We start from the raw sequence: 12,040 nt of genomic DNA on the forward strand, positions 1-12,040 counted from the left end.
ATGGGTGGTATGCATTGAGTTTTAAAATATTCTCCCCATGTTTGGTGTGTTTGCTTGTGTGCCATAGATTGGCCTTTTGCACCAGGTCCCCTGGGATAGACTTCAGGCCCATTCATAAGCAGTATAGAGAATGGGTGGGTGATTATTATTAATCAATATCACAATCAAAGTTACACTGGGTGCTGTTTAGTGCTGTTTAATATGCATAATTGAAATAAATAACCATAAACTGTCCTGAAGATTTATTTCATATAGTGGCAAGATGTTGTGTGCTATTAGTCAACTTTTAGAATAAATACTACTAACAAATTAATCACCCAAAAAAAACGGTCATTATGATCCCATTATCAGTTATTTTAGAGATTTTTAAGTTCTATCCAATGGTAATAAGGTAAGATCTATAGTGACTGTTTTATTTGTTTTTGTTCACATACGTACAACATCTATCAAACTTTACACAAAGCAAACAACACCAGGGAGCGAAATGCTTATAAACATGACAGATAACTCAATTCAATAGATACTAAGACATATCAACTTAATTTGGGAAACGGGTAATATCCCCCAAAAATTGAAACTAGCCACTATAATAACAGTACTAAATCCAGGTAAAGAAGCTTCAGACCAAACAAACTACAGGCCAATTGCACTCATGTTGCAAATAGGAAAGACAATGAAAAGATTGGTAACAGAAAGACTAACGCAATACCTAGAAATAAACAAACTTTTATCACCATACCAAAATGGGTTTAGAAAAGTAAGAAGTACTATGGACGAAATATTAAACCTTGAATCTGAAATAAGAAAAGCACAAACAAATGAGTAAACAATAATTGCAGTCTTTTTCGATATTAAAAAGGCATACGATATGCTATGGAAAGGAGGTCTGTTATGCAAGCTAGACAAATTAGGAATAAGAGGCAAAATGCATAATTGGATAAAGAACTTTTTAGAAAATAGGACAATAAAAGTAAGAGTGGGCACAGAATACTCAAAAAATACAAAGTAGAAAATGGCAATCTGCAAGGAAGCACTGGAAGTATTGGTGGCAATTTTTAAGAACAAGAGAGATGTGCAAAGCTGTGGCAATTATAAAGGTATAAAGCTAATGAGCCAGACAATGAAGCTGTGAGAAAGAGTAGTGGAAGCTAGGTTAAGGGCAGAGGTGAGCAGCAATATGGTTTTATGCCTAGAAAGAGTACATCAGATGCAGTATTTGCTTTGAGGATGCTGGCGGAGAAGTACAGAGAAGGTAACAGGTAGTTGCATTGTGTCTTTGTAGATTTAGAAAAAGCATATGACAGGGTGCCAAGAGAGGAGCTGTGGTATTGTATGAGAAGGTTTGGAGTGGCAGATAAGTATGTTAGAGTGGAGCAGGACATGTATGAGAGCTGTAAGACAGTGCTGAGATGTGCTGTAGGTGTGACAGAAGAGTTCAAGGTGGAGGTGGGTCTGCATCAAGGATCAGCTCTAAGCCCCTTTTTGTTTGCTCTAGTGATGGACAGGATGACAGTTGAGGTAAGACAGGAGTCCCCATGGACTATGATGTTTGCAGATGACATTGTGCTCTGTAGCGAGAGCAGGAAACAGGTGGAGGAAAATTTGAAGAGGTGGAGGTATGCTCTGGAAAGCAGAGGAATGAAGGTTAGCCGCAGCAAGACGGAATACATGTGTGTAAATGAGAGGGACCCAAGAGGATCAGTGAGGCTACAGGGAGCACAGGTAAAGAAGGTGCAGGATTTTAAGTACTTAGGGTCAACGGTCCAGAGCAACGGAGAGTGTTCAAAGGAGGTGAAGAGGCAGGTTGGAATGGGTGGAGAAAAGTGTCAGGTGTGTTGTGCGATAAAAGAGTATCAGCAAGAATGAAAGGAAAGGTGTACAGGACAGTGGTGAGACCAGCAATGCTCTACGGCTTAGAAACAGTGGCGCTGAAGAAAAGACAGGAGGCAGAGTTGGAGGTAGCAGAGCTGAAGATGTTGAGGTTCCCTTTGGGAGTGACAAGGATGGATAGGATCAAGAATGAGTTTATCAGAGGGACAACCCACGTTAGAGGTTTTGGAGATAAAGTAAGAGAGGCCAGATTGAGGTGGTTTGGACATGTTCAGAGGAGAGATTGTGAATATATCGGTAGAAGGATGCTGAGGTTGGAACTGCCAGGCAGGAGGACTAGAGGAAGACCAAAGAGGAGATTTATGGATGCAGTGAGAGAGGACATGAAGTTAGTTGGTGTGAGAGAAGAGGATGCAGAGGATAGGGTTAGATGGAGGCAAATGATTCGCTGTGGCGACCCCTAAAAGGGAACAGCCGAAAGACAAAGAAGAAGAAGGAAATAAGAAATTAATAATTTACACGGACGGTTCCAAAGACCAAGGTACGGGGCAGCATTCTACATCCCACAACACAAAATATCAGCAAAAGAAAGAATAACAGACCAGTATACACTTCTAAACTAATAGGAATACAAATGGCACTTAAATGGGTAGCGAAAAATCCCCAAGGAGAGACAATAATAGCATCTGACAACATGTCAGCCATAACCAGTCTAGAAAAAGGAAACTCATGTAGACAGGAAATCCTATTTAATATATTGCAAACAATAAAAGAAATATTCCATAAGGGCGTAAGGATTACAGTCCTATGGGTACCAGCACATGTAGGTGTAAAAAGAAACAAAGAAGCAGATAAACTCGTCAAACAAGCACTCAAAAACAAAAATTTCCAAATAAAAATACCAATAAGCAGAGCAGAAGTATGATATGGCAAGAAAAATGGGATAAAGAAGAAACAGGTACAAGACATATGCATAAAATTCAAAAACAGTTTAAAAGAGGGAAAGTGTGGGGCAGAAACAGAAGAAAGGATGTGTGTCCTATTCCTAGGCTAAGAATAGGACACACAGGACTAAACCAAAATCAAACACTTAAAAGGCAAACACTTAACTGGAGAATGCAAATTCTGTGGACAAACAGAGACAGTAACACATATATTAACAAACTGTAAAAGATCCAACAAAGAAAGACAGAAATTTAGAGAAACCATGCAAGAGGAAGGAGTAGAAACGACAACAGAAAACATACTAGGGAAGATGAACTGGAAAATATATATGTCTTTTTAATTACTGTTAGGTTTTAAATGAAGATGAAGTGTGTATCCGAGCTAAGTTTTAGGCTAAGAGAAAAATAATTATTTATAGTTGTGTCCGCCGCTCCTTAATACACTTACCGTTCCAGGGGCCTCGTACAAAGACTTGCGTTGAATTCATACTAAAACATTGCGTACAAAGCTGTAAATGTGCGTACGCAGTAAAAAAAATCTGATGTATGAAACACTGCGTACGCGGAATCCACGCATATTCTCTTTGTACATTCGAGAGAGTACGTGCACGAGCGCAAAACCCCTCCCTGCCTCCTCCTCCGTATAAATATGTTAATGACTCCAAACCAAACGGAAAAAAGCAATGGCAAAAACAAGCAAGAAGAGAAACTTTACAGAATGTGAATTGGAGGTGCTCCTATCGGAGGAAGACCGGAGAAAAACTGTGTTATTTGCAAGTTTGTCCTCCGGAATTAATAAAAATAAATAAATAAATAAAAAACTTAGCTGGAATAATATCTTTAAATACATGACTCACCAAGAAGCCACCCATCGCGCACCCTGCCACCTTGGAGCCTCATCCCAACCATGCTGTTTGTGAGGATGAATGAATCATGGGTTGACCCAGGCCACCTTGCCACAATATTTGTTAGGCGCATTTGAGCATCACATTTTACTTGCACATTTATTTATTGGAAATGTTTCCGATTCACGTATGCAAATTTCTCTTCAGATGTCGCCTCTATAGCAATGTGCGTGTAGTCGATTGCTCCGATTACATTAGGAAAACCGGCGATCGCTGAAAATTGCGCTTTAATGTTTGGCTGGTCAACTGCATGGTATAGAAACCTTATATACCTGCTAGACATGCGGATGATCCCGTCCCATACAGCTGGCATTGCACGGCTCAAAGACGACTGGCTTAACCCCGAGCGGTCTGCCAGTTCCCTTTGGAAAGAACCAGTTGCCAGGAAACCAAGCGTTGTCAGCACCTGTAAGGGAACGGGTATTGCGTGGCTCCTTGCTGTCTCTTTTTCCAAATTTGGACCCAACTCAGCACTCTGATACTTTCACAGCCATTGGGGAGGGGGGAAACATATTTTCCTGGGCATCAGGAAAATCTGTTTCCCTCCTCCTACTGGCTTTGGAAGTATTATGGATGTCTGAAATTACCTCAGAGACATGTGTGCCCGTAGCAAAGATAAAATATTGATCAGAATGGTTTAAAAAAAAAAAACACTGTCTTTTAAATTAAAGTATGGGAAACGTACTTTCCTGGGCATCAGGAAAATCGGTTACCCTCCTCCTACTGGCCGTAGAAGTATCATGGATGTCTGAAATTGCCTCAGAGACATGTGTACATGGGGCACAGGTAACACAATATGCACAAAATGTTTAAAAAACACTGTCTTCCAATTTAGGTATGGGAAACTTATTTTCCTGGGCATCAGAAAAATCGGTTGCCCTCCTCCTAATGGCTGTGAAAGTATCAGGGATGTCTGAAATTGACATGTGTGCTTAGGTAATACAGTGAGATGATGTTTTTTTAAAAACACTATTTTTAACAAGAGACTCCTGGAAATCAATTCACCCAGTTAACATTTGTAATAAACTTCAAGTTTTTATATTTTGTGAAATAAAAAAAAAACCAATTCAGATACATTATTTAATGTAAAATGCTATTATAATAAGTGCTGTGCCAATTATGTATGTCTGCTTTATCATGGATATCCATACAGTATAAAATGGATTTCAGGATATCATGTTTCCCCATCATATGCGGGTGCTAAGATAGATAGATAGATAAAGGTGAATAAGATGAATAACTGTAAGTGTGGTGTCCTATAATCGCTGTACCTGTGTGTTTGATATGTACACCATAGAACTGGATATTTGAGTGGGTAAAAGAGTATGGTGGTTATCACGAGTAGACACTCTAAATAAATAAATTACAAAGTATAACCTTAAATATATTTAGAATCAATCAGTATCACATCTATCATCACACAGCTAATGTACGTGTAATAAAAGTAGTCGCGATGTCAGTACTTGCCCAGCAAACCAGCCTTTTGCAGCGGCTTAAAACGTCTGAATTATCTTCAAATATACAAAAAAAGCGAAAAGACACTCGATTATTTTTCATAGGTTATCTGTTTAATTTACAAAGTTCGTAAAAACACTTTAAATCGAGAGAAAAACTGTTAAAATCCTCGTTCGCCTTCTCAGCGTTTGGTAGCGAGTGACGTCATGATTCGAATCTGCGCGAGCACTGCGCGCGACCGGAGAAACGTAGGGAAACTTAATTTTCCGGAACACCGGGCCGATCGACCGGGAGAGACAAACACACACACGCAGGCATGATGTCTGAAGATCTCTGTTTATTTTCAGCAAAGAGAGCACATTTAAACGGTGCTACGTCCCGAACATCAAAAGAACGAGTCATTAACGTGTCAGTCATAGAGGGACCCGGAGACAGACAGGCGAGAGGAGATGCATTTGCATTCTCCTAATTAAACAAAAGGGTTCTAGCAGACAAGATCCATTTGTATGTTGGGACAGGAATCTTTATATTAGATTACATTGTCTTACAATATTACAAAACCTTACAATTACCTAAACGAAACTAGCCTAGTCGATAGAATCTAAGAAAAGGAACTTTAATCCAAGTTTTTTTGTTTTGTTTACTGTCAAGCTGATGATCCACACTCCAGTCCAGAAGGTGGCTGTAATGCTATAAGTTGGCTGCCAGCCGCCAAAAAAGAAAGAAGAATAAGAACTTCCTGGTCAACAAAAGTCTCTAAATTTTTATTATTATGGCATATGTATTAGATTAATCGTTCAGTTTAGCTGTCTATATCATATTTGATTCGATGTGTTTCTTAGTCCTTTTTTTAATAAGATACAGGTTTTCCCTTATGGTAACGTGGTAATTGGTTGTTGTTTTTTTGCGCATGCATTTTGTCACTTCCGCAAGTTTCCACGCGTTACCATCCAGCGTTTATGCAAAATGTCATGGAGTACCTGTGTTCTGCGTGTATTATTCTGCACAAGACTCGTAGGGGAATTTCAGCGACACTCTCGGATTTGCCTCAGTCGAGCAGTAGGTTGGCCCAGCATTCAGATAGCAGGGAAGAAACACCAGATTGAGCTTCCGGTATTAAACGAAGAAGATTTGGAAGAACAGTTTGTCCGCGGCTCCGGTCCAGGCGGACAAGCAACTAATAAAACCAGTAACTGTGTTGTGTTAAAACATGTGCCAACTGGTGTAGTTGTAAAGGTATGTTTTTGTAATTGTTTTATTAGGATTATTCCCGAATAAAGCAAATATCATTGCGTGTGTAAATTGTTGAGTCTGAAGTGTGTAACTTCTCCGTGTAAAACACTCTGTCCTGCAGTGTCACCAGACAAGGTCGGTGGAGTTAAACAGGAAGCGTGCGCGAGACATCCTGCAGGAGAAACTCGACGTCGTTTACAAAGGGGAAGAGAGCGAGCTGTTAAAACAGAGGGAAGAATCCAGGATAAGAAAACAAGTAAAACGAAGGAAAGTCAATGAAAATATAGAAAAAAAGAGACAGTTTAAAAAAACACTAGCAGCTGACTTGAAGCATGAAGAGGAGAGTGGGTGATTCATAACTTGTGGACAGGTCAATGGATGAACAGTGCCAACAGTAATATGCTCATACACTCGCACAATTCTGTGATTAGGATAACTACTGGTATTTTATATCTACCAGTAATCTGAACTTTAATATTATTCAGTCAAAGTACTGTAGCCATTACAACTTCCATAACTGTTAAGTAAATATATTAAATCATAAAGGCCACCACATTGATAATTACAGGTTTTAGCATGTGTGATATATAATTTTTTTATTTTATTTTTTGCAACGGTCATAATTCTGTTAACATTCAGCACAAATACAATTTACAGTGTTTGGTTAATTTGGTGACATATGGAAATGCATATAAAAAACAAAGGCTCAACACACACATGAATATATAGCTGTGGATATTTTATAAGGATATATTTCATAAGGATATATTTCTTAAATTAACAATTTTGGGTTAAGGTAAATATAAATAATGTGTAAAGTACATTACTGTATTTTGCTGAGGCACTTTTGGAGATAAAGTATGGTCATGTAAATGCTGTTGTCTTTAAAGTGTCCAAGTTTAGCCCCTTTTACACTAACTGTTCATAGTGTCGATATTGCAGAGGCAGAGTTGTTGTTGTCCCATCTATAAACCAGGAGTAGTGAAGGGCGAGATCTGTGCGAAAGGGATCCCCACCATTGTGAAACAGGGTTCTGCAGTGTTGTGTGTGCCTGCTGGAGGATTGAATTGGCCAATACTAAAAGTCATTAATCTCGTGAGAGCCAGACAATACTGCTGTATATATTGCAGATTCTACTGACTTTTTCTCTTTAATCATGGCAGATAACTATAAAGTCAGACTCGAGTCATGAATTTGATGACTTTAGACTCGACTTGACAAAATATAGAAAGACTTGAACTCGACTTGGACTTTAACATGAATAACTCGGACTTTCACTTGGACTTGCGCCTATTGACTTGTAAAGACTTGCTACTTCCCATAAAAAGCCCAAATATAAAAAGTATGTTGACACGGACCGCTCTATCTCTGTTTATGTGTCTGTGCGCGTGTGTGTGACAGAGAGCATGCGCGCATTCGGCACGACATCCAATCAAAGTACCGTAGATTCTTTTGATTCGACAGCGTCCAACGTGACAACAACGTGATACATGGTTGCCAGGGTAGCGGTTTTACCGCACAATTGGGCTATTTTAGAAAAGGAGTTGCGGGAAAAAATCAGAGTTGCGGGTTGCGTTTTTTTGGGCTACATTTATAATGTACCGCGGCCGCAAAAAAATTAATAAAATAATTGTGGACAAAGATAAAAGGGAACCTTTTATTAGTGGGTGTTGATCCCCGGGAATGAATACTTCGCAACAAACGCTGCTGCTCACGGGACGCAAGTAGGCGCGTGCGCCACATGATGCTTGATTTGTGATGTCAAAAGCACATCATCACCTCACTCCATGAGAGCGTTGTAGTCAGTCGGTTCGGCTGTCTGTGGATGAACAAGCAGCATTCTAAAATGTCAGGTAAATGGGGAAAGTATGGAAAGTTCCAAATGATGATAGAAAAGTGTTCTGCAAATGAGAAGTAAGAGCTCACCACGGTGATCTTGTAGCTCATGCTGCGACTGAAAAACATAAAAAAAAAATGGGGCTCCTTTCTCAAATGCCAGAACATCATTTGACACAGGCAGTTCCTTTCTAAGAAATAATGCACCTGTGAAAGAGGCAGAGTTGAAGCTGGCTGCCCATGTTGCTTGTCACTCAAGCACTTACACTGTTGACCACTTAGGAAGTGTTGTGGAAGAAATTTCGAAAAAAGGCATTAGTTTACATCGAACGAAATGCACAGCACTAATTAATTCAGTGATAGGACCAGTAGTACATGAAGACCTTTTGGAGGATCTAGGAAATGGACTATACTCTCTCATTATTGTTAAGTTAAGTACAGTACAAGTTAGTACTTTTGACTAGGGTCCGAAAATATCAGAGAGGACATGTTCTTATGTGACCTTTATTGTATGAGATTGTGTATTAAAAAAAACACAGTGTGTGATATTAAGAATTTGGGTAAGACAAAAGGCCAATACTTTAAACTTAAACTTATATAAATTTATTTTAAGGCCCTTTGTGGGAATCCAGCCGTTGTCTAATTTGATTGGACACTGAAAAATTGGGCTAGTTTTCAATCCATTTTTGCAGATTTTGAGTTGTCATTGGGCTGGAAATATTTCTGGGACCTGGCAACCCTGAATGTGAAGGTAGTTTCGTTTGGCTATAAAAATTACGAGGTGGTCAACAAAAAACGAATTGCAGTATCGAAGATTACAGATGGAGATGCCACAACTTCCAACTTTGTTCGACACTTGAGGTAAGTTTTGAATGAATGCCAAGACTACCTTATCAGCTAAGTAATTTACAAGCTGCATGTTTATATCAATGAGACTGTACATTTCCTCAACGTCACCTTTCAAACACTATAATCTGCAAACCCCTGCTGGTTCATACTGATCGGGATTTTGAAAGCCGGATTGTTTGTATGAGGTAGCCTACGTGAGTGTATCACACAAGGTAGAGAGCAAAGTTCTTCAATGTTCTGTGAAGAAAACGTTATTGTTTGTATGAAGTAGCCTACTTCATTGAGAATATGTGCTACCATTTTACATTGCACCTAGCATTTACTAACATTTGTATTTTTATGTATCTGAGTAATGTTCTTTTTTTTTAAAAAAAAAAGGTTTGTTTAATAAATACAGATCTTACAACCATACATAATCTGTATACATTTTATTTTTCTGCTAAAAAGACTTGAAAAGACTCGAAAGTCAAACTGTAGGACTTTGGACTTGACTTGAGACTTGTTGGCCTTTGACTTGGGACTTGAATCGGGACTTGCCTGTCTTGACTCGGGACTTGACTCGGGACTTGAGGGCAATGAATTGAGACTTACTTGTGACTTGCCAAACAATGACTTTGTCCCACCTCTGCACCACTGTCTATCTATCTATCTATCTATCTATCTATCTATCTATCTATATATATATATATATATATATATATATATATATATATATATATATATGAGAGAGAGAGAGAATGAAGTTGGGAGAAAATGTCATATTCATGTCTATCCAATGCCGTATAAGATTTTGAATTAAAAAAAATGTTGCATGAGGTTGTTCAAACAGTACCAACGAAATATTAGCATATCTGTAACAATATTTAGGTTAAACATGTCAAAGTGACATTCACATGTGTGTCGGTACCCAAACTTCTCCAGCAGAACATTGTCCAGAGCATCACACTGCTTTAGCCAGCTTGGCTTTTTTCATAGTGAATCCTGGTGACATCTTTTTCCTAGGCAAGTGATGTAGTAAAAACCTGATTCATCAGACCAGGCCGTATTTTTTTCTTTTTCTCCACTGTCCAGTTCTACCCAGAGTGGGTGCTTCCAGCCATAGGATTCAGCGAGGGTCTAACTTGTCTGTGGTTACACAGCCCAAAAGGCACCTACCTAATTGCACTGTGTATTCTGACACCTTCCTATTATAGCCAGAAAAAAAATCCTATTATGTTTTTTTATGTGCTTCAAAGCATAACTTATGATTTTTTCAGATTACCAAAAACTCATCTACAGTGGTGTGAAAAACTATTTGCCCCCTTCCTGATTTTTTTTTCTTTTGCATGTTTGTCACACAAAATGTTTTTGATCATCCACATTTAACTATTAGTCAAAGATAACACAAGTAAACACAAAATGCAGTTTTTAAATGAGGGTTTTTATTATTTGGGGAGAAAAAAAATCCAAACCTACATTGCCCTGTGTAAAAAAGTAATTGCCCCCTGAACCTAATAACTGGTTGGGCCTCCCTTAGCAGCAATAACTGCAATCAAGCGTTTGCGATAACTTGCAACGAGTCTTTTACAGCGCTCTGGAGGAATTTTGGCCCACTCATCTTTGCGGAATTGTTGTAATTCAGCTTTATTTGAGGGTTTTCTAGCATGAACCGCCTTTTTAAGGTCATGCCACAACATCTCAATAGGATTCAGGTCAGGACTTTGACTAGGCCACTCCAAAGTCTTCATTTTGTGTTTCTTCAGCCATTCAGAGGTGGATTTGCTGGTGTGTTTTGGGTCATTGTCCTGCTGCAGCACCCAAGATCGCTTCAGCTTGAGTTGACGAACAGATGGCCGGACATTCTCCTTCAGGATTTTTTGGTAGACAGTAGAATTCATGGTTCCATCTATCACAGCAAGCCTTCCAGGTCCTGAAGCAGCAAAACAACCCCAGGACATCACACTACCACCACCATATTTTACTGTTGGTATGATGTTCTTTTTCTGAAATGCTGTGTTACTTTAACGCCAGATGTAATGGGATATGCACCTTCCAAAAAGTTCAACTTTTGTCTTGTCGGTCCACAAGGTATTTTCCCAAAAGTCTTGGCAATCATTGAGATGTTTTTTTTAGCAGAATTGAGACGAGCCTTAATGTTCTTTTTGCTTAAAAGTGGTTTGCGCCTTGGAAATCTGCCATGCAGGCTGTTTTTGCCCAGTCTCTTTCTTATGGTGGAGTCATGAACACTGACCTTAATTGAGGCAAGTAAGGCCTGCAGCTCTTTAGATGTTGTCCTGGGGTCTTTTGTGGCCTCTCGGATGAGTTGTCTCTGCGCTCTTGGGGTAATTTTGGTCGGCCGGCCACTCCTCGGAAGGTTCACCACTGTTCCATGTTTTTGCCATTTGTGGATAATGGCTCTCACTGTGGTTCGCTGGAGTCCCAAAGCTTTAGAAATGGCTTTATAACCTTTACCAGACTGATAGATCTCAATTACTTTTGTTCTCATTTGTTTCTGAATTTCTTTGGATCTTGGCATGATGTCTAGCTTTTGAGGTGCTTTTGGTCTACTTCTCTGTGTCAGGTAGCTCCTATTTAAGTGATTTCTTGATTGAAACAGGTGTGGCAGTAATCAGGCCTGGGGGTGACTACAGAAATTGAACTCAGATGTGATAAACCACAGTTAAGTTATTTTTTAACAATGGGGCAATCACTTTTACACACAGGGCCATGTAGATTTGGATTTTTTTTCTCCCTTAATAACGTAAACCTTCATTTAAAAACTGCATTTTGTGTTCAATTATGTTATCTTTGACTAAAAGTTAACGGTTTTTGATGAGCAGAAACATTTAAGTGTGACAAACATGCAAAAGAATAAGAAATCAGGAAGGGGGCAAATAGTTTTTCACATCTGTACGTGCATGTTATTCACAAGTTCTGACGCGTGTCTTTTGTTACACAGTGTCACTGACGACTTCAGACGTTTCGTTGATTTTTTTTGGTCTCTTGTTT

At 39.1% G+C, this 12,040-nt stretch overlaps 1 protein-coding gene across 1 annotated transcript; it reads left to right on the forward strand.

Annotated features, from left to right (window-relative positions):
- The first annotated feature begins 5,651 nt into the window (after positions 1-5,651).
- Positions 5,652-7,240, forward strand: mtrfr (mitochondrial translation release factor in rescue). Its single transcript, XM_053481754.1, has 2 exons — positions 5,652-6,370; positions 6,489-7,240. The coding sequence occupies exons 1-2, from the start codon at positions 6,101-6,103 to the stop codon at positions 6,717-6,719; spliced, it is 501 nt and encodes a 166-aa protein (XP_053337729.1). The 5' UTR covers positions 5,652-6,100; the 3' UTR covers positions 6,720-7,240.
- Positions 7,241-12,040: the final 4,800 nt, after the last annotated feature.

Source organism: Clarias gariepinus, chromosome 21, assembly GCF_024256425.1.
Source record: "Clarias gariepinus isolate MV-2021 ecotype Netherlands chromosome 21, CGAR_prim_01v2, whole genome shotgun sequence".
Taxonomy (NCBI): Eukaryota; Metazoa; Chordata; class Actinopteri; order Siluriformes; family Clariidae; genus Clarias; species Clarias gariepinus.